The 22,093-nt window shown below is 36.2% G+C and overlaps 1 protein-coding gene and 1 long non-coding RNA gene across 3 annotated transcripts; both read left to right on the top strand.

The window, feature by feature from the left end:
• Positions 1–133: 133 nt before the first annotated feature.
• LOC112032323 (uncharacterized) lies at positions 134–5,334 on the top strand (the record flags this gene model as incomplete). The annotated part of the gene is made up of 8 exons (XM_065773899.1): positions 134–241; positions 748–858; positions 1,163–1,511; positions 1,862–2,310; positions 2,453–2,562; positions 3,795–3,853; positions 3,949–4,136; positions 4,743–5,334. Coding segments are annotated over 8 exons (1,563 nt in total), but the record flags the coding sequence as incomplete, so codon positions are not given.
• Positions 5,335–19,526: 14,192 nt separating this feature from the next.
• Positions 19,527–22,093, top strand: LOC136067712 (uncharacterized). 2 transcript variants are annotated; one of them, XR_010629127.1, is made up of 4 exons: positions 19,527–19,713; positions 19,837–20,046; positions 20,201–20,695; positions 22,024–22,093. It is a non-coding gene; the product is annotated as an uncharacterized LOC136067712 (long non-coding RNA). The 2 variants fall into 2 exon arrangements; XR_010629126.1 differs by having other exon boundaries at positions 19,828–20,046.

The following is a 22,093-nucleotide window of genomic DNA, read 5'->3' as shown; positions in this document are numbered from 1 at the left end:
TTTTTTTTCCCCCTTTTTGGGAGATAGGTAGATAGTGGGGGAGGGGGAGGTGGGGTTTGAATTACAAACATGGGGCACCACAAAAGATGCCATAATCGCTATTCTATATTCACTTGGTTTTTGATTCCCTTTTATTGTGATTATACAGGTTATAGCTGCAATTACTTATCAAATAGTCCCTGCTGATACTCAACATGCTGAGATCCCTCTTGCTGCTGTTAGTTCAATTTACCAACACAAGGTCCTTTTTTTCATTTGCTTTTCCCATTCCATGCAATTTTGTGGTCTGTCTTGGTTCAAGGTGTTGTTAGATGTGGGTTCCTGTCACTGTAAGGAATGTACATGTATTTAAAAGAAATAATATCCAATTTCTGGTTTAAAGATTGAATTTCATACTTGGTTCGCTTCATATAAAGGAGAAATTTGAGCAAATACCTTTGTCAGGATTCAGAACTGCTAAAGCAGACTAATTAGGTACATATTGCAGAAGAGATATTTTGGAAGCTTTCAATACCAAAAGTTCATATTACATGATTATTATTGTTTTCAGGGTACCTTCAATTCAGAATGCCTTTTATTTTGGTAAAAAAAAAAAGATCTTTGTAACAATGCTTACACTGCAAACAATTTGATGTTTTGCAAATCTTTTTTTAATCCCAATACTGCTATATGCATATATCCTTCCCTCCTTTTGATGTTTTTCCCCTTAAATCTAATTGACATCAATGACATGTCAATAATTTTCAGGGTTTGGGTTGCTTATTGTACGTGGAATTGAGAAGGAGATTGCACAATGTTGGTATTCGCACAATATTCTGTTGGGGAGACAAGGAATCTGAAGGATTTTGGTTTAAACAGGTAATTAGGGACAGAAACATGGCAGGATATTGGAGCAATAATATTCGTACACTCATAGGCACAGGTGCCCGTTGGTTTTATATATTTATTTTCTCAGCCTTTACACTACAAATATAGCCTTTTTCATGAAATGGACACAGTTGTCTCTGCAAGAGTTTAAATTTCTCTCTTGCTCTTAGTTATGCTTCATTAAGAAGACAGTTTGCTAAAATAAGTTGTATATGTGACTTTGGGTACTTTTGTAGAAATTTTTTTTATATTCTATTTCTAAATTTGATTTTTGTTAAATTAATTACAAATGCAGGGTTTTGTATCAATAGCAGAGGTTGACAATAGGGGTAGAGCTCGTAGGCTGCCTATTAAAGCTGATATACGGAAAGCATTATGCTTTCCTGGTGGTTCAACCCTCATGGTTTCTCATCTTAAAAAGGACCTTGCAGATAATTCTGCAGGTTCTCTAAGATTGTGTATACCATTAAAGCCTCATGAGAAGTCTTCGTCATCTGCTGTTATTGGAGTTCAACAACTTGGAATTTCTAGAGACGGTTGTCGTTCTCCAATTAAACCATACCGAATGATCTCTGGAGCTAAGAACATTCCACCTGAAGTGTTGGTGAATGATGGCCTCTCACAAACAGATGACAAGTTAGATGGTATGTAGAATTTAGTTTTTTCTATCTCTTTGAAATTTCTAGTGGCTTCATAGTTTATGCCATTTTTGCATCATGCGCACACTTGGTTCCTTCAATTGGATGGGAACCCCTATAAAATTACCAAAAATAATCATGATGATCATGTTCCTTAAAACCTTAAAATTGATCCTTTTGACTTCTCCACTGCCCATATAGACCAACTTAAAATGCTACAATTTGGAAGCACAACTATTCGGTCGGCAAATCTTCTTTTATTGTCACAATGCAGTGTGCAACCTTGATTGTTTTTGACAGGTTCTTGGAGTTGGGCTTCAGTGCTTGGTTCTAATGACCCCCAGTCCCTTTTGCAGGAGCAGATTGTAACAAGATGGCCGTTGATGAAGAATTGTCCGAGATTGGAGCTGAACCTAATGCAAAACATTGTTCTTGTTCTACAAAGGGTGCAAAAAGGAGGGTTTGGGAGGCCTCTTTATCTTCATTGAAGTCAAAGAAGATAAAAGGAAGCCATTCAATTGACTGTCAATTAGATTCTTGTCCTAAAGCTTTAGAAAGTGATGGAAATCTTTCTTGCTTTCATGGATATTCCTTGGACAATTCGAGAAACAAATCTTTGTTGGGAGTTACTCCAACAGCTTCTGTAAGACAAAGTAGGTGCTTGGAAAAAAGTGCTGAAGAACATAAATCTGTTAATATATTTCCAGAAGGTCCAGCCAGTAAGGAACTTCAGTCAAAGGGGGAATGCTTTAGAATAATGTTGATGAATATTGCTGATGATGCTAAGAAAACTTGTCTCACCAAGGTAAATCCAGCGTATTTATCTTGTTTGGATAAAATCCATTTAAGTATCATTGGGCATTCTTGTTTTATTTTATTAAAAGAAAAGGCTCCATTTCTCTTGACGTGTCACGCAATTTTATAGAGCATTAATTTTTTTGATATAGGTAATTGAAGACCTTGGTGGTGCTGTTATCTCTAATGGAAGTTTATGCACGCATGTTGTCACAGGAAAATTGAGAAAAACACTGAATTTCTGCACTGCTCTATGTTCAGGGTTAGTCTTAATAGCTATCATCATAAAACTATGCCACTTGGACTTGTATTCTTTGCTTTATTTGTGAACTATAATACATTTATTTCTCATAGGATTTGCAGTGTGTAATTACCTTGGACATTTTCAAGCCTCCCCCTTATTTTTACTAGATTTTATTTTATTTTTTTGTCTCGAGTATGTTGGAGTTCTTGAAATCTGAATGTGAACTTATTGGGGTTCTATTTTTCTTGGTTATCTTTCAAACTTGGAATTAATTATTCCTGATTTTCATTTCCTTCATACAGTTTATATTGGAAATCTCATTAAAAAGTTAAATTTTATGATATTTCTGTTTCTATTTTCAATTGTGTTTTCTTTTTGACCTTATTATTTTTAGTTATTTTTTGAATTTATACTGATGTGCTTTCTGATTTGTTAGTATACATTTAAGTTTTTGAATTGGTTTTTTAGTTATGCTTATATAGTCATATTAGGGGGATTGTACCTTGTGAGAGAGTATTAACAGTTATCTTTTTAAGAAGGATTTGTTTGATGTCCTAGAACTCCAAAGAAGATCTTGTCCCTTAATTACTATTATTTTATTTTTCATTTTCTCTAGCATAATAAATTACAAGCATTTTGCCTACAAATTTTGATTCTCTGAATGTACAAAACTTATGAATTTTATTTTGGTTAGGGGTTTGGTTTTTGTAAGTGTTTAAACTAAGCACTATTCTATTATTATGCTGGTTATTCTTTTAAAAATATTGATTATATCATCTAGAATGCCAATTTTATTGTCAATTTGCTATAGCTCAATTGGCACATCCTCCTCCCATAATAATGGGATGGAGGGTGAGGTGTTGGGTTTAAGAATCATTGATTGCATGTGTAACTTATCAATAAAAATAAAAATAGCCATTTTTATTCTTGAAAGACGAGATTACTTGGAAGAAAGATGATAAAAAATGGGAGAAGTTTTTATAATTGCCTATTAACTTGGAAGAAGTTCCTATGCAGTCAGCAATGCCATCACTGGGACTTGTTTGTCACTGTAGTTTTCATTTTAGCTCATTATTTTTGGTTTGTATTGTTCTTATAAAATATGATTTTCATCCTCTCATATTTAATTTACTATGTGGCTTCTTTTTTCATTTTTCATGCTTTGACACAGTTTCATTTGCTCACATATATACACTTTTTTATTATTATATATAATGATTTATGATCTTGAGGCATTGGTCATAATGCAGAGCTTGGATTCTCTCACCTAAATGGTTGAAAGAAAGCTTCCGTGAGGGAAAATTTGTGGGTGAGTTAGGAGGTCTAATAAGTTTTTTTTAATATCAAATAATTATTCGAACATTGTTAACATATCTTTTTGGTTTCTCCACCGTAACTTACCAGATGAATCACCCTACATATTAAATGATGATGAATATGCGTTGAAGTACAGAGCTGAGCTAAAATGTGCAGTTCTAAGAGCAAAATCCAGCCCCCAAGCTTTGCTCAAAGGGTATTATGTTTGTATAGCTGCTCATGTTCAACCCCCTGCTAAGACCCTATCAGCCATTGTTAGGTCTGCTGGTGGAGAGGTAAGTTCAAAGAAGCTTATTGAGTCCTGATTGTACACACATCTGATTGTAATTGAAGCTTTATTTTATGGAAGATAAGTATAATCACATCTTGTAGATAATTTTATTTTTGCTTTAGTTGGGTCCATTATAAAGAAGCTAGTGTTGCGGTTCTTCATTGGCAGCTGAAACATCTCTCGTGATTTTTACCACCACATTTTTATTATTGTGATGTTCTTCAAAATCAAGTGAATTGTAGAACTTTTTTTAACTTCAAACTTTGTTCATTTTTTATGAGAAATTGTGAATTTTGAGTTTACTTTGTCTCCCCTAAATTTATTTGCTGTCACAATTTTTTGCTAATGGCCGATTGTATAGAAGCTTTTGTAATTAAACATTTAGATGGACTACAGTTTTCACTTTTGGGTTTTTCCTAAAGTACCCGTTCTTCATTGAGCCTCGTACGAAGTAAATGTCACTCATTACTGTGCAGAAAAAACACAATTGAAATTCAAAAATTTCAACTTTAAGAAAGCAATGTCATTTTGTAGGTAAACCTAGGGGAGTGTGCTTATTGATATATATATCATTTTTTATTATTCACTAATTAGTGACTAAAAATTTCAGATCATTTGTGGACTGGAGAAGGTGAATGAATCAAGCAAAACAATCTTTGTGGCATGTGAAGAAGACATGGAAGTAGCACTTTTGGCTGTAAAGAAAGGGATATGGACTTTCAGTAGTGATTGGTTAATGAACTGTGTCATGAGACAAGAGCTTGACTTGGAGGCCCCCCAATTTGCAGAGTCCCTCTAAGGAGAATAACACAATGTGTATATCAAGTTCAATTAAATTTACAATTCCCTTTCTCTATGTATTTAATTCTTGATAAGGTTGTGTCAAAAAAAAAAAAAAAATTCTTGATAAGGTAACTATAAAAAGGAGAGAAAATCAGAATATCTGTTAATTATTCAAAATCTTATTTATTGTCTCATGAATAGAGAAAAGTAAAGTCAATTTATTGCAAAGCTCTTCGGATGACATAAGGCCCTTTTTCTTTGTAATGGAAGTGAAGGTGGACTGTTGCTAGCAGATAAAAATGTAATATTGTGGAAGCAAATCTGTGAATTGCATCAAGAAACTTAGCATGCATGGAATTGCTTTGTAGCAAATATTGCTTTAACAATAACATTTTTCTAGGTAATGAAATTATTTGGAGTTAGTGGCAAGGATAATGATATATGGCCATCATTTGTTATTGAGTGCTTGATTTAATGTTTTCAAAATGACAAAGAATTAAGTCTCAGTTTTAGGCATTTCTATTGATTTTTTCCGCACGGGACAATATAGATGATGTAAATCATATATCCTCTCTGGAAAAACGTGGTGGATAATATAAATTTATGAACAATTTATATACTATTGATTTATAAAAAGCATAAAGTATTTAATCTCGACAAAAATATTTGACACCCAGTTATTCATTCCCTATAATTACATATTTCATTTTCTAGCCCTCTTTCTATATGCAAAATCTTAGCTCTGCCTAGGGGTGTGTAGTCAACCCGCCAAATCTGACCCGACCTAACCTAATCTATCGGGTTGGGTCGATTTTTAGGGCTTGGTAGGTTGGATTGGGTTACAAATTTTTTTTTTTAAATGGGTTAGGTTGGGTTTGGGTCATAAAATTCCAAACCCGACAAACCCGACCCGATTTACCCATATATTTAATATATATTTAAAATATATTATATAATTAATAATTTTTTTTTAAATAACCAACTCTTTTTATCTCATATAAAAGCCAGTTAGTTCACATAAAGTATAAACCTAGAACATTTTCTCTTAATGTGCCACCTCCTACTCCCCTCTCCCACTTTACTCCCTTTTGAACCCTAATCCTCTCTCCCTTTGTTGAGCCATTGCCATCCATCAGTTATTATCACCGCCTCGGCGGTGGTTCTATCTTTTCAGTGGTAGCTCTTTCTTCTAGGGTTAGGTAAAGTTTCTCAATGTTTTCTCTCTCTTTCTCGCTCTATTTCTCTTTCTCTTGCTTCTCTCTCACTCACTCTATCTGTTTATCTCTCTTACTGTGGTGGATCAATATTTAATTTTTCTCTATCTTTTTCTTAGTTTTCTATAGAACCCATGGGTTCAACTCAACCCATGTGGGTTGGGTTGGATTGGATTGAATTTTTTTTAATCCACTAGGTTGGATAAAAAAATCCACTTAACTTGACCCATGCACAACGCTAGCTCTGCCATTGCTAACAGAAAGCCATGCCTCCATGGGATTATTGCACTCATGTGTTGACGTCATTGAGTTTGGGAATCAAGTTTTTCAAGGTGCCTACCAATCATCTCTCTTACAAAAATAGTTGCTATGGGAGATGGTAGATTTGAAGATATGGACTACAACTTTACTATAACTACTACTGGGACTAGAATTGGAATTAATACTTCAATAGACACATGTTTTCAAGTAAAAAATCCATGCGCCCGGGAAGCCATTCTGTACTTATTGATCTTTGGTTTCCTCCACTATTTCAAGTGAAATTAACATTAGAGGTTGAAAAAAAAGATAGTACATTTTCAGTTGTTAACTAAGAAAGACAATATGAAAACCTCTTGTACGTTACCAACTATTTATTTGTATAATATTCTTTATTTAATTGTTTGAATCATGTGAAAAATGACACACAATTCATTCACAATCACACATTACATAAGAATTTTGCTCGTTAAGTAAATTGTATTTCTTGACACGAGGTAAGTATGTTATTCTACTTTTCTCTCTTTAATTATTCTTAGTATCTATTTGATTAACTTGTTCAGGGCATGCTATTTCAAAAACCGAGACACATTTTGGTAAGGTTTTGATAAATTATAACTAAGGAATTTTTTTTTTAAAAAAAAGCTATCCAAAAACTTGCTGCGTCTTAAATAATGCTCTCAAGTATAGGATTCTCGTCAAGTAATAATTCGGTAAGTCCAAGGTCGAATCCACAAGGATAAGGGAAATGATTAGTAAACCACAAGAGGATAAAATTAAAACAGTTCAAATCATTGGTCAATGCATGATAATTTTTACCCTCCTAATTTAGTTGTTCAAATGAGCTTACATTGAGACCCAATAATCTATTAATATATTAGAGTTAGCTTAATATTTGAATTACCCACCATATTTTCTAGCACTAAAATGTTCAAATTTTCCTTTAATCGAAACTTAAGGTGGTAAATGGTTCTAAAGGTTCCAAAATTGTAGCACAAATGACATTTTATGGTGTTTTTAAAGGAGATATTTAATGTTGAAAAATTTAAATTCCTATTCCCCAAGGTTCCAATTAACTCAATTGGTAAAGTCTCTGATGGTTGAATAGGAGATTTAGAGTTTAATTCCCGTTTACACAAAAAATTAATTGGTGTCTTGGTCCAAAAATAAAGAACTATTATTAGGAGTGGATACCATAGATTAAAACTCTCTTAAAAAAATCTTTTTAATAATACTAAAAACAAAAAACTATTATTTAATAAATCTTACAGTACTTTAGATAGATGAAAGCACATTAAACTCTTGCATAATGCTATTACTATAGGGCTTTTGTGGTACTATTTAGGGGTGTGGGGCCCATAGGCCTGATAGCCTCGGCCCATCATGCAGCAGGCCCAAGGCCCATGCCGAGGAGCACAAGCTATTTGGGATTAAAGAGGGGAAAGTCTATTTTCCCAATCCACGCCGAGAACTACCTTATCCTCGGCCTGACAAAGGTGATTTTGGGGAGAGGCTAACCCCAAAGTAAGCTGTCACTCTCGCATTTAATGCACTCAACTAACCCCCTTGGCCACATTAATGGGGAGGTAACCCCTTGGCAGGATAACGTTGATTAGAGTGAACCACTTGAGTACCGATAAGGCCTTTGATGGGACGGACGACCAGAAGAAAGGCAAATAGATGATCAACAGATGGAAGCAGGGGATAGGAGGATGAAGACTATAAAAGAAAAGCTAGTAAAGCAAAAAGAGGGGGGGAGAAAAAAGGAGGAACATTATGGCCTCCTCGGCCTGTGGCCGAGGAGAATCCCCCATTTGTAAAGGAACTCTTAACATTTTTTTTTAAGAAAAGATTCTTGCATGGTGATCGATGGCCAGCACCTAGTCCTGTCAAACCACTCTCTATAAATTTATTGTTTGGGCTTATTGGGCTGAAAACCCATCACTTAGGGTCCATCCAAATTGAGTCCCTACAATTGGCGCCGTCTGTGGGAAGGATTAGGGTGCTGGCCGGCGCACCAGGTAAGTGTTCTAAGTTTTACGTATTCATTTTACAGTAAGTTGAACAAGATGAGTGTTCTAAGTTCTAAGTATTCATTTTACAGTAAGTTGAAAAAAAAATAGGTATTCTAAGTTTTAAGTATTCGTTTTATAGCGGGTTGAAAAAGATAAGAATTCTAAGTTCTAGGTATTCGTTTTGCAGTAAGTTAAAAAAAAAAAACAACAACAACAAAAAAAAAAAAGAAAAGAAAAGAAAAGAAAACGAAAGATCTTGATATTATTATTTCATGCATAGAAAAATTACATATTACAATCAGAGGCTCAGGTAGGCCTGTTTTACAAGTAAATTTACTAGCTAATAGCCACCTGCTATTCCTGGCTACTCCTACAATCAGAGGCCCAGGTGGGGCCGCCCTAAGAGAAAGCTAGCCGGAGGGAAGTGTCAACTCGTGCTTTTATTTGGCACCAAGAGAATGGGAGAGCTTGACACATGGTGGAGGAGGTGAAGGACAATCATGCCCTCAGGCCCCCAACCACTCCCTCCTCGGCTAGGCAGAGCTGGAACAAAGAGAGGAGCAGACGCAGGGGCTCGGGGGACCCTCCCCCGTGATGTTCCCTCGATTCTCTCCATTCCGCTCGAGTGTTGGCCATTGGAGACGGCAACACTCGAGCACCGCCCATGAGGTGAATTCATGCGCCTTCCTCGTCGGGGGTGTGCTCCGAGGAAAGACGTGAGGTTCTTTAACAACACCCCTCTGGGATACCTCGAAGGGCACCATCAGGATTACGCCTAGACTCTGCCGCACCGAAAGCCCAGTGGGGGCTGCGGCCATACCGGTTCTTTTCAGTCCCGGCAACAATTCCGGCGGGGTTGTTAAAAGGGCATGTGAAGTTGGAAGGAGATGTTTTGCTCTGGTTGCGTTGAGAGGTTCATGGGTTGTGGGGTAACCATCTACTTACTTTATATAGGGGATGGAAGTTTGGTGAGAATTAATTCATGCAGAATTCGAGAAGGGTATTATCAGCTGGATCAGTAATGAAGTCCCCAATTTCCAAGGAGGCCACGGACGGTTGGACTCGTGTCAATTTACGAGGGCATTAATGAAGGCGCGTTTCGTGCACCGGAGCGTCAAGCGCGGAATACGAACAGGCAAAGGGCGCTTCATAAATGAAAAAGATGGGGCCTCGAGTTAGAGATGAGATCAATGCCACGTGTAAAGATCCTAATCTGACGTAAAGAGTAATCATCTCCAATAAAGCGATCTGAGGGCAAATCCCTAATTACAAAAAATTGAAGTGGTAGACAGAACCAAGGTATTGCATGGTCCTCGGACCCAAGCCTATGGAAAACTAAATACTCCTAGAGAGAATAACTATCTAGAGAATAATCAAAACGTTACTTAGAATCAAGTTGTACTACGATATTTAGATTTATATTCGAAGGATAACAGATGGTTTCACGAGGCGAACTCCAAAATAGAATACGAATATTGAGCAGAATACAATAGTAAAATAATCGAAAGAAAAGAAAATATTATTAGCTGGAAGCGAAGTATTAAATAGTCAATTCAAAAAGAAATTATATAATTCCCTTACAACGCCACCGAGGCAAGAAACAAGATGAGATAAAAGAGAAGATAAACAAATTCATCCTATGCCGTATACTACTCCCCTCAGTTCAATGGGCAAATTAAGTCAATAGGTAAATCAAAAGATCTGGGCCAAGGCTTAAGGGCTTGATTTCAAAAGGTCTGCCGGAGAACTTGCCATGTTTTATGGTACTCCCTGACCCTTGGTTACAACTCTCCCCAACACTCTTTGGGGCTCAACCTCCTCGGATGGTTGACCAGTTAACGGCACATCCTCAGCGGTCCTATCCTGGCCTTCAACCGGTGGTAATGAGGATCCCTCCTCAAGAGTATCAGGTGCAATCTCGCGAATGGCAGTAGGGTAATATACCCTGTCCTCCCTTCTAAGCTCAGATGAGGCGTCAACCCCCGCTTGGTTGAGGGCTTCATGCCAGGTTTGAGAGCAATAATGCCTGCACACTGCAGGAACTTGAGCCCGAAGGGAGGCTTCAGCCTTAGCCACCCCTTCTGCGAAAGCATCCTCCTCTGTCTTTTCCGCAGAGCGCTCAGCGTCTGTTTTCGCAAATATCGCCTCGTCTTTGGCTCTCACAGCCTCGTCCCTGGCATACTCAGCAACTCCTCTTTCATGGATTGCCTTGGTCAAAGTTGCCTTCATATAGGTAATGTCCTCTTTGGCCTTTTGTAATTGACCCTCAACATCTTGCAAGCGGTTAGTTTGATCCTCAGCTTGCTTCCTGACTACGGCTAGGTCAAAGACAGCAGTATCCTCGGTCACCTTTTTCAGGTCGGCCTCTGATCTCTTAAGAGTATTGGCTGCCTCAAGGAACTTGTCGCGCTCTTGCGCTAAGGCATTGCTATGATCATCAACCTCTTCGCCCAACCTGAATAGGGCTTGGATAGCCTACCAGTGAAAACAAGCAACTCTGTAAAGAGAAAGAAAAATACTAAGCGACAAAATTTTTAGTAAAATGAATAGCTGCCGAAGGACCTACCATGCCTAGATACTTCTTAAGGTCGAGGACAACCTCTACCCCACTCATTTTCTCTAGCTCGGTCATATCTGTGGGAAGAAGAAGAGACCTCTCTAGGGCCTCGGCCACGAGAGCCCCCTCGTCTCCTTGAGACTCTCGTATCAACGCATTATCCATTAGGGGCAGATCATGGAGCATGGCAGCAGGCAGCCAGGCTTGAGCCTGGGATTGCTGGGTGGCCTTCCTGCTCTTCCTTTGATCACCGAGCTTCAATTGCTTTGGAGGCCTGCGAGTCCTACCCTCCTCGGGCGAAGAGTGAGATTTATTCCCATCCATTGGACCCTTACCCTTAGAAAGTCTTTTCCTTTTCGGGTCAGAAGACTCAGTAGAAGGGGCTGTTACTGTAGGAACAGATGACGACCTGTTTTGAATGGTTGGAATCCGGGGCTGAGGTGCTGGGGGCTGGGGCTGCGACTCCCCTGGTACATCCTTCTTGGAACCGCCTTCAAGCAGGTCAAGAAGATTGGTTTGGGGCTGCCTTTTTAAACCCATCTCAGCCTGAGTACCAACTCTTGAGGTCTGAAGATCGGCTTCGGATAAGTGAGGGTCTCCTAGGTCACCGGGGGGATCCTCGGACTGATCAACTAAGTCAAACACACTATATTCATTCTCGGAGGAGCTCAGTTCAACCACCTCCCTTACCTTCTTACATGGTCCTTTCTCGGCCACCGTTACTTGCCAAGATGAAGAGGGACCTGATAGCGGAATGCCTTCAGGTATATAAGACCCTTCAGTAAAAGCAAAATCGCTCTCCACCACAGTAATCTGTCTAAGCCGAGGGTCACGAGCCCTAATTACGTGCTGCGGAATTGGGAATGACGTCTGAGCTGGGTCGCATCTGAGGATTTTATGAGCAGCTCTGACTTGGTTATCAGGTTCGTTCAAGAAAAATTCCGACCTGAGAACGGTTTCCAAATCCGCTTTGTTAACCAGGTGGAAGTGACGTGCAAAGGCGTGTGGATCTGCGAAAAGAAAAGCAAAAATTTCAATGTTTAATCAACCAAATCGGGTATACAGGTATAAAACTTGAAAAGGTTGAGGCCTAGATTATCTTATATTTCGGATGCCCTACCTGGCTCCCCATCTACGATTGGGCAATGAAAGCCGTCGTGCCACTCTCCCGACACTATGAGGAAGTCTTGGTTCAACCCCTTATTGGAATCAGGAAGACACTGGATGAGACGAACCCTATCGTCCCTTGTCTTCATATAATATGTCTTCCCCTCAGGTGATGAAGGTTGTAACACCAATTCACATCATGGTGAGTCAGTCTCAGCCCCATTTTCTCATTCAGGGTATCTACACACCCTAGTATCCTAAATACGTTCACAACACACTGAGTAGGAGCCAGGCGGAAATGCCTAAGGTAATTGAGGGTCACCGGCCTCATAGGTATTCTCATCCCTCCTTCTACAAAAGCGACTATTAGGATCACAACCTCACCCTCTCTCCTCCTAAGGTACCACTCTCCCTCTTCGCAGTACTGCAAATTCACATTATTGGGTATTCCATAGTCAACAATGAATTTGTTCATCATTTCATCAGACTCGACCAACTTCTTAAACTTACCCATTCCCCAAAGGCAACTAAAAGTTCTAAAAAGAAAAAAAGAAGAATGAAATCAAGGAAATTTGGGGTCACTAGAAAAAGAGAACTTACAGAAGTATGACGATACCCTTCAGATAGTATGCAAGTCAAACCAGGTTCAAACTATATGCATCAATAGATTATAAGCGCGAAAATGATGAAACCAGGCGGTTCAAACAGGTATTTATGCTCTCCCTTAAGTTCCCCAAATGAAACCGTTTTCCCATAAAAGCAAAAGATCATGCCGTTGAAAGTGGGAAACGTGGTGCCGCCCAAATTTAATGTGGGCACCCATTAAGTCTTGAAACGCTAAAAACGCGCATCGGGCAGTCAAAAAGCCGCCAGCATCAGCATAAGCCAAAGTGGGGCAATTCGTCCAATGGACCCGCATGTATCAAAACCGTCCTTCCCGTTAGAGGGAACGTGCAGCAGAGTTTTGAGGGGCTATTGTGGGGCCCATAGGCCTGATAGCCTCGGCCCATCATGCAGCAGGCCCAAGGCCCATGTCGAGGAGCACAAGCTATTTGGGATTAAAGAGGGGAAAGTTTATTTTCCCAATCCACGCCGAGGACTACCTTATCCTCAGCCTGACAAAGGTGATTTTGGGGGAGAGGCTAACCCCAAAGTAAGCTGTCACTCTCGCATTTAATGCACTCAACTAACCCCCCTGGCCACATTAATGGGGAGGTAACCCCTTGGCAGGATAACGTTGATTAGAGTGAACCACTTGAGTACCGATAAGGCCTCTAATGGGACGGACGACCAGAAGAAAGACAAATAGATGATCAACAGATGGAAGCAGGGGATAGGAAGATGAAGACTATAAAAGAAAAGCTAGTAAAGCAAAAAAAGGGGGGGGGGGGAAGAAAAGGAGGAACATTATGGCCTCCTCGGCCACAGGCCGAGGAGAATCCCCCATTTGTAAAGGAACTCTTAACATTTTTTTTTTGATATATATAAGAAAAGATTCTTACATGGTGATCGATGGCCAGCACCTAGTCCTGTCAAACCACTCTCTATAAATTTATTGTTTGGGCTTATTGGGCTGAAAACCCATCACTCAGGGTCCATCCAAATTGAGTCCCTACAAGTTTCAAAAGTAAGTTAATTTTATTCTCAATAAGTCAACTTTTAAGGATAAAATTGACTTGATATTGAAAGTTAAGTGATAAAATTGACATAATTGGTAGTTAATGAAACTTTATTTTGAAAGTTCAAGGATGAAATTGAACACAATTTAATATACATGGGTGAAATTGAACTTCCACCCAAATAAAAGTTGAAAGGAAGAATGAAAGTATGAGAGTCATTGGGTGAGGAGGCTATCATGAGTCGACAACTTGGTTGTTTAAAGAACTTCATCGTTCACTTCTTTGTATGCATGATGAGTTGATGAAAGACCATTTGGCCAATTTGTCTCAACAACTATGAGGATCTTTTAGGGAGTTTCATTAAATGAATGATCTCAACTGTTCAAAGTTCAAAGATAGTAAGTGTACACAACAATTTTTTTATTATAATTTCTCCATAATTATTGAGTTATCATGTTATGATTTTTGGTAAAAAAAAATCCAGTTAGATTTGTTAAAATTAGTCACTTTCCCATGATGAAATTTTATAAAGTGGACATTTGATACGATTTATTAAATCCTCCAACAAAAATGATTTCCTAAAATACCATAATTATCATTAGAGTTTTTATGAATTTCATTTTTTTTTCATTGAAATTCAGCATGGCTTAACCCAAGGCAGCCTTCAACCTCAAGGTAATGGAAGCTTAATTAATTAAAGCATCTTTCTTCTCAAAAACAAATTAATTAAAGCATCTTGATATCACATCAAGTTAAGGGTAATTCTACTGTATGGTATCCATTAGTAGGCAACCTGCTATACCAGGTTACCAAAACATCGCATTTGATGGTTTCATCCTCACATTGTGCAGTTCCAATATCACATGTGACAGTTCTTTTGTCACATTAAGTAGTTCCCTTTTTTTTTTCTCCTTTGACAGTTTCATCCTCATATTGTGCAATTCCAACATCACATTTAATAGTACTTTTGTCACATTTGGTGCTTCCCTTATTTTTTTTCACATTTGATGGTTCATTCTCATATTGTGCAATTCCAACATCACATGTAATAGTTCTTTTGTCACATTTGGTGGTTCCCTTATTTTTTTTCTCACATTTGATGATTCTATGGTTCATTCTCATATTGTGCAATTCCAACATCACATGTAACAGTTCTTTTGTCACATTTGGTAGTTCCCTTATTTTTTCTCACATTTGATGATTCTATCCTCACATTGGGTAAGGTAAGTGTTTGGGCTAAGAACCTCTCAAGGATTTGTAATTTGAGAGGTAGGAGTAAATGAAAACTAAGAGAAATTATGTAGATGATTGTGATTTTACAATCTCTAACTCTCAAGTGTATTGCTAGGATTTTCTCTCTGAAAGTCTCCTTACAATTTCGTGGGTAATGTAGGCTTATATAGTGTAGATAAAGAAATGAGGAAAGCACTCTTTAAAATCATCCAGGCAGAGAGTTTTACGGGTTAATCACGGGTTGGCCAAGTCGCGAAGTGACTCGCGAAATACAGCTTGAAAAAAGATTGTTCAAATTCAAGCATGTGCTTTTCACGTGACCTTTCGCAGGTTGGCTACTCGCAAGCCAGTCGCTAGGTAGTTGCAAACTTCACTTTTCTTTACAATTCTTCACCAAACTCTCACACTCAACCCTTACATTAAATCCCACAAACATACTTGGAAAAGATTGACAAAATACAATCAAATTTGACATGGAATTAAAGCTAACAAAACAGAATTGAGAATCACAACTTTACAATTGTTTTCAATGCCAAACGATTACATTATAATCTAATTTTATTGTTTTATTTCCATGATTTTGGCTTGTCTTTTTGAATACATTTCTTAGAGCACTAATCTCTCTCTCTCTCTCTCTCTCTCTCTCTCTCTCTCTCTCTCTCTCTCTCTCTCTTACATATGTGAGTAGGGATGACAAAATCTAACACGACCTGTAAACCCAATATGACTAACCCGTTTATAAACAGGTCATGGATTGAAGTTTAACAAGTTTGGATCATATTCGTGTTAACACTGCTAACCCGTTTGATCCATTTAGCTTATAAAGGTATTAACTTTTGTTATTATTATTTTGTTACTATTACTTAATTTTTTGTTGTAATTATATGTTTATTACTATATTTATGGTTGTAATTGTATTTTAATTTTAGATATATGAGAATTAATAATTAGTTATTCAGGTTGGGTATGACCTATTAATTAAATAAGTTATTAAACGGGTCATTTGTGTTGATCTTTACATGACTTTTTAATTAAATGGGTTAAACGGGTCATGTCGGGTCGACTTGTTTAATAACCAGGTTGTGTTAGGGTTAAGGATTCTTGACACATTTAATAAATTTTTTGGGTCGACCCATATAGCAGAATACTCATGGCTTGACACGACACAAATTCGATCCGCAAACACGAATTACCACCCCTAATGTGAGTTCTGTTTCCTCCACCTCTTGCTACTTATTGCCACCACCATCTTGGTAGTGGTCTTTTTCACTTGTTATTGTGGGTTTGCAATTTGGTTTAGAGTCTCACCCCTTCCTTCTTGAATCTACACGGTCTGTGATGTTAGATATTACAATTTGACATGTCATTGTAAGGTAAATTTGTAAGGGCATTTTTTTTTTCCAATGAATTTTTGTAGTAAATGACATATGAATAAAATAGAAATTTACACAATGCTAGTGTAGGTATGGGCAAGTTATAACTTACCCACCTATGGTTTGACCAAAATCTAAGTTGCCTACCTATGGTTTGAAATTTAATACTTTACCCACTTGAGGTTTGATTGAAATTTGAGTTGCCTACATATGGTTTGAAATTTGACACTTTACCCCCTTGAGGTTTGACTGAAATTTAAGTTGCTTACATGTGGTTTGAAATCCCATAATACAAGAATTCCGTTAGATTCTTTTTAATTTTATTTGATCTTGTATTTTTATATATTTTGTGTTTTTGGAGAAGGGAAATATAAAATTAGAGCAAAATTACATATTTAGCCCTGTTTTTAATAAGGGGGGGGGGGAGTTATGAAACTCTAATTGACCTAATCTTAGGTGGATAAAGTCTTAAGTTTCAAACTACATGTAGACAGCTTAAATTTCAACCAAACCACAGGTAGATAAGTTATAATTCGTCCTGTAGGTATATACTGGTCACCACGAAATTACTAAACATTTCCTATGTTTAGAATTAGCGCAGTGAGGTGGTTGTTATGCCACGCCAAAAGACTTAAAGAGAATTTCACTGTTTAGATGGACTCAACTGCTCCTGAAATATATGTGTAGTGTATACATAGAAAAGCCGCAAAAATGTTCTCTCAATTGAGTATTTTCATGATTCAGCAAAAAATAATTCAGTATTTTCATGTGGAAACTAGACCACTTTTGTGCTTGACTCAACCTCTGCTAGCCTACTTAGAGCACTAGCATTGGTGTCTTTTACTTATACCATGTTCCCTGATATCAACTATTTAATATCTGTTAATTTACTTATACAAATTAGAATCCGAAACCATAATTTTTTGTCATAGATGTTTTTCAATTCTATTGTTGTCATTGTTGTTATCATTAACACATGTTACACATCATTATTATTATCCTTTTACCACTGATGTTTGCTTGTTTGAGAATCTAATATGCCAAAGTAAGGAATATAATTCAAGCATAATGATAAGTGAATATTTGTGATTGCTAATCAGGAAGGGAAAGGCTGGGGCTTTAGAGACTTTATGCGGACAAGCCTATGGGGCAAACGACAGAGCAAATATCAAAAGCTAGGAATTTATACTAACACTGACGTCTATCACAGAATCAAGGATTGAAATCTGTATATTTCATTAATTAGTAAAACGATTATACAAACTATATATATACTAATCTGTACAGGCGTGAACACAAAAATAACCAACTACCAGAACTAACAAACTATCACACGTGCCAACTACAGGACTAACTAACTGTTTCACGTGTTAACACTTAAGTAAGCACCTAAACACACTAAACTACAAGTCATATGGTCATTGTTCTTCAATTATGTTTCTCTGCCGTTTATGCTCTGTTATAGAATCAATAGCTCTGTGAACAGTGCTTTGATCCTTTGTGTTTCTGGCTTCTACTCTGCTCTTGCTACTGATCTTGGTAGCTTCATCTAAACTCTGATAACATCAGTCACTAAATTCACTACTTTTAGACTCAAGAGTCTGATCCTTCCAATGCTTTTTAGTTCATGTGCAACTCTTTGTTTCCATATTTCCCTTTGTTGGGGCTCTAGTTTCTAAATTAAAATGCTCCAATCCTTCAGTATTCACTGGTTCATCATATTGGTTGAATGTGTTCTTGATTGGGATACACGTTCCAAACAAGAGTTAAAATTTTATAATACGGATTTGTGCAACCCTCCTCTCACATTGAGAGAGTCCTACACACTAGTGGTATCCACATATTAAGAGGAGGTGTTCTGTAAATCCACCTCATAAGATACATGCACCTCTCATAAAGAAAGAGAAAGAACATTCTTATATGTCTCGTGTAAAATTACATGAATAACAACAAAAATATTAATTTTTTTTACTTTACCCTAAAGCACAAGGGATAAACTATAATATTGTAAAAAAGCTCTAAAGGTAAAATGGATTAACCTAAATGCAAAGAATAAAGTGTATTTTATAAAATAATAAAAATAGGACTAAAACTCATTTTACATTCTTAAACCTTGGATTAATTGTCATTTCAATTATTTAAAATTTGATTTGTTAATTTAGTCCTTTGAGTTTGCAATCTTTGTTAATGCCATCCTTCAACGTATTACTATTAGAAAATCTAAGTAATTCTAAAAGCTTTTTCTTTCTTATTGATTAAGTGTGGTTGTGTCAATTCTTTAATATGTAATATGATGATATGATATGTTAGGACTGGAGGGGTAAAACTTAAGTTTCACACTACATCCTTATAAAATTTAATTTCTTGTGCTTAGATAGTAAATTGAATATTAAAAGAAAAAAAATGGTAGTATCTTGCAATAAATCCAAATCTCATAAAATGGATGCCTTTATGATATTTATTAACAAATGCCATAATAATAATAATAAAGAAAAGAATTAAAAAAGAGGGGGGACCAGAAAAAAAAAAGGGCGAATAACCACTAGGGAAGTAAAGGATAAAACCATGGTTGACTTGACTAAAAGGATGAATATGAAATTGTAAATACACACGAACATAGGAGAAATAACAGAGTTCAATAAGCATGAAAAAAACTTAAATTTATGAGCATGAAGTCAATTACTCACTATTTCTATTATTATTTTATGTGAGATTTTGTTTATCTATTCAATATATTATATACATAAAAAAGTGTTCTTTTAGAGATGGGAAAAAAACACCCTTTTTTTTTTTTTATGTTTATAAAAAGTTAAATTAATAACCATTAGAAATGGAGAAGGAAGTCTGTAAAAAAAAAAAAAAAAGAAGAAGAGGAAAGTAAAGCAAGTGCAGATAAATTTTCAAACGGCTTTATGTGGCAATTGTACTCTTTTAAAGTTTTGATAGTATAAAACAAGATCTAATGATAATTTTTACCATAAATTTTAGCAAAAAATAAAAATAAAAATTCTTCTTTTTCTATTTTTCTGAATAAAAAAATAAATTTAAACATAGTTTCGTAGTCATAGCTGGATACCGCGAAAATATTCTGTCCTCTATCGATTTAAATAATAATAATAATAAGCAATAAAGTGAAGGAATAAGAAAGTAATTTGTGTCACGCTAAGTCAAAAAAAAAAAAAAAAAAATTGTAAATGGGAAAAGGCATTTGAGACTGGCTATTTGGCTTGACTGAAAACAGGGGATGTGAAGTTGTGAACACAAACACACGGAGAAAGAAAGAACAGAGTACACTCTTTTATTAAACACGCAATTATATCATCTAACAGCAATTGAATCCAGCTTTGTTTTTTTCAAGAAGGTTTCGAGCATTACAAATCACCAGTCATTACTAGTCTACTGTAATTTCTATTTCCAAATCTGTAAGTCAGTCATTTTTCACACACATTCATCCCTTTTATCTTGAAATGAAATTTCCATGTCAAATTGTTTTCTTCTTCGTTAATTTACGTTCCTATTAATTTATATTTCTCAAGATTTGCCAGCATATTTCCAACGGTTTCCATGAGGACTCAAGGAATCTCATCGTCATCTTCTTCTTCTTCAACACCTCGGTGGAATTTTAGAAAATTTTTTGTAGATCTTGTATTTGCCATTTGGCGATGGGTTGGCGTTTGGATTTTTAGGAAAAATGAAGAACTTGAGAGAGGAAATTGTATTTCACAAGAGCTTATACAAGAAAAAGAAGAATCAAGGTTTGCTATCATCACCCTCTAAAAAAATAAAAAATGCATCTTCAGCATGAATATTTTCTCTTATGTTAAAATGAATGTACTTCTTTTTGTCAAAATTACATATAAAAAATAGTTTAACATTTTCTAGTATATTTTAAACTGTTTCCATGAGCAGTCAGGGAGCCTCAACGTCATCACCATCTTCTTCTTCAACACCTCGATGGAAATACGAGGTGTTTCTCAATTTTAGAGGCGTGGATACCCGTAGAGGTTTTACTGACCATTTATATGCTGCATTACAACGGAAAGGCATTTTGACCTTTAGGGATGATGAAGAACTTGAGAGAGGAAAATCTATTTCACCAGAACTCTTGAAAGCAATAGAAGAATCGAGGTTTGCTGTTGTTATTTTTTCAAGAAATTATGCATTTTCAACATGGTGCTTGATTGAACTTGCACATATCGTTAAATGCATGAGAGAGAGAAAATTGATGATTTGGCCTATTTTTTATGATGTGGATCCATCTGATGTACGGAAACAGACAGGAACTTTTGGACAGGCCTTTAAGGATCACGAAAAACGATTTAAAGATAACATAAAGATGGTAGAAATGTGGAGGGTTACTTTGAGAGAAGTAGCCAATCTCTCAGGTTGGCATTTACAAGATAGGTAATTTCCATGACAAATATGTTTCTTTTGATATTTAAACAAGTAGTCTTCTTTCTTATTTCATGAAGTATATATAATGTAGCATAATATGCATGGATTGAAATATTACAACATATAATAGTTAGAATCTTGTTGCACTTCTTTAGGACTTTGGAAATGCTCCTTTGCAATAATTTAAAAGGAAATACTTGGTTTTAAGCACATAACTTTCTATGAATTATAAGTCTATTGAAATTGTCTATTATCTTCATTTTTTTTGGGTAAATCATAATTTACGCTTTGTGGTTTTGCCATTTGCAATTTAGTTCACAAAATTTTAATTACTATATTTATTCATTTCCTTAAAGTCTGGACTAAAATAAAACTATTTGGATTTTTTATCCAACTTAGCAGAATTTGCATTTTACAGACAAATTTTATCCCTCAATTTCATTTCATTTCTTCCACTTCCTCTTCCACCCTTGCAGCATGATCAAGTTCTTGGCTTGGGTGTTGCCATGCTGACTGCCTGGTTCATATTCTCCATCTTTTATTTTTAACTTTTGTTATTGTTTTCTCACTATTATTCAAGAAAAAATTGATAAATTAAATATGGTTGGAATTGTGAGGGGTTATTGTCTTCCACGTTTACAACGCTTTTTTATAACTCAGTGTGATGCTTTAACAACCCCAAATTACCTTTTTTCCAAACTATATATTGGATTAAGTTTACATTGGAATTTGTCCTTTTTAAAACGATTTAGTTTTGGCCCAATCATTGTCTTGGGTAAACCTAAAAGCACATTTTAACTACATATCAATTGTTTACATAATTTGTTTTAGTAAAAATCTGTTTACATAACTTTGAAGAAGTAGATCTTTTAGTAGTTTGTAATGATATTAGTGCCTAAATAGAAATTTAACGAACACCTTCACTTAAGCAGTTAAGCGGGGAGAAAAAATAATTTGGCCCTAGACTCAAGAGGTAAAGACTTGCATTTGTGCAGGCACTAAGGCTTAAATTTGATGGATATGTTTCAACCAAGTCAACAAAAGCTATAGCTTTGAATATGTATGTTTGAACTATATAACTACTATGATATACAATTCTTGTATGAGTAGTCCTATCCATGTTGCTTGAGCTAATGAATTGACATGTGTTTGAGCAAGGAGTATTCTTGCCTAATATTTTTCTTCCTTCCATAGTCTTATAAATGTGTTTGGACCATCATGTAATTATTTTCTATCTTGTTCACTGGCATGAGTCATAATTTATCCAACATATTGTGAAAAAGATGATTTATAATTGGTTTGGACCATCATGTAAAATTTTTCTATCTTCTTCCCAGGCATGAGTCCGAATTTATCCAACACATTGTGAATGAGATGATGGAGAAATTGAGTTCTAAATCCTCAAGC

This window comes from Quercus suber, unplaced genomic scaffold, assembly GCF_002906115.3.
Source record: "Quercus suber isolate HL8 unplaced genomic scaffold, Cork oak 2.0 scaffold_82, whole genome shotgun sequence".
NCBI classification, from domain to species: domain Eukaryota; kingdom Viridiplantae; phylum Streptophyta; class Magnoliopsida; order Fagales; family Fagaceae; genus Quercus; species Quercus suber.
The sequence above is the reverse complement of the archived record's forward strand: the minus strand, read 5'-3'. Positions and strand labels throughout refer to the sequence as shown.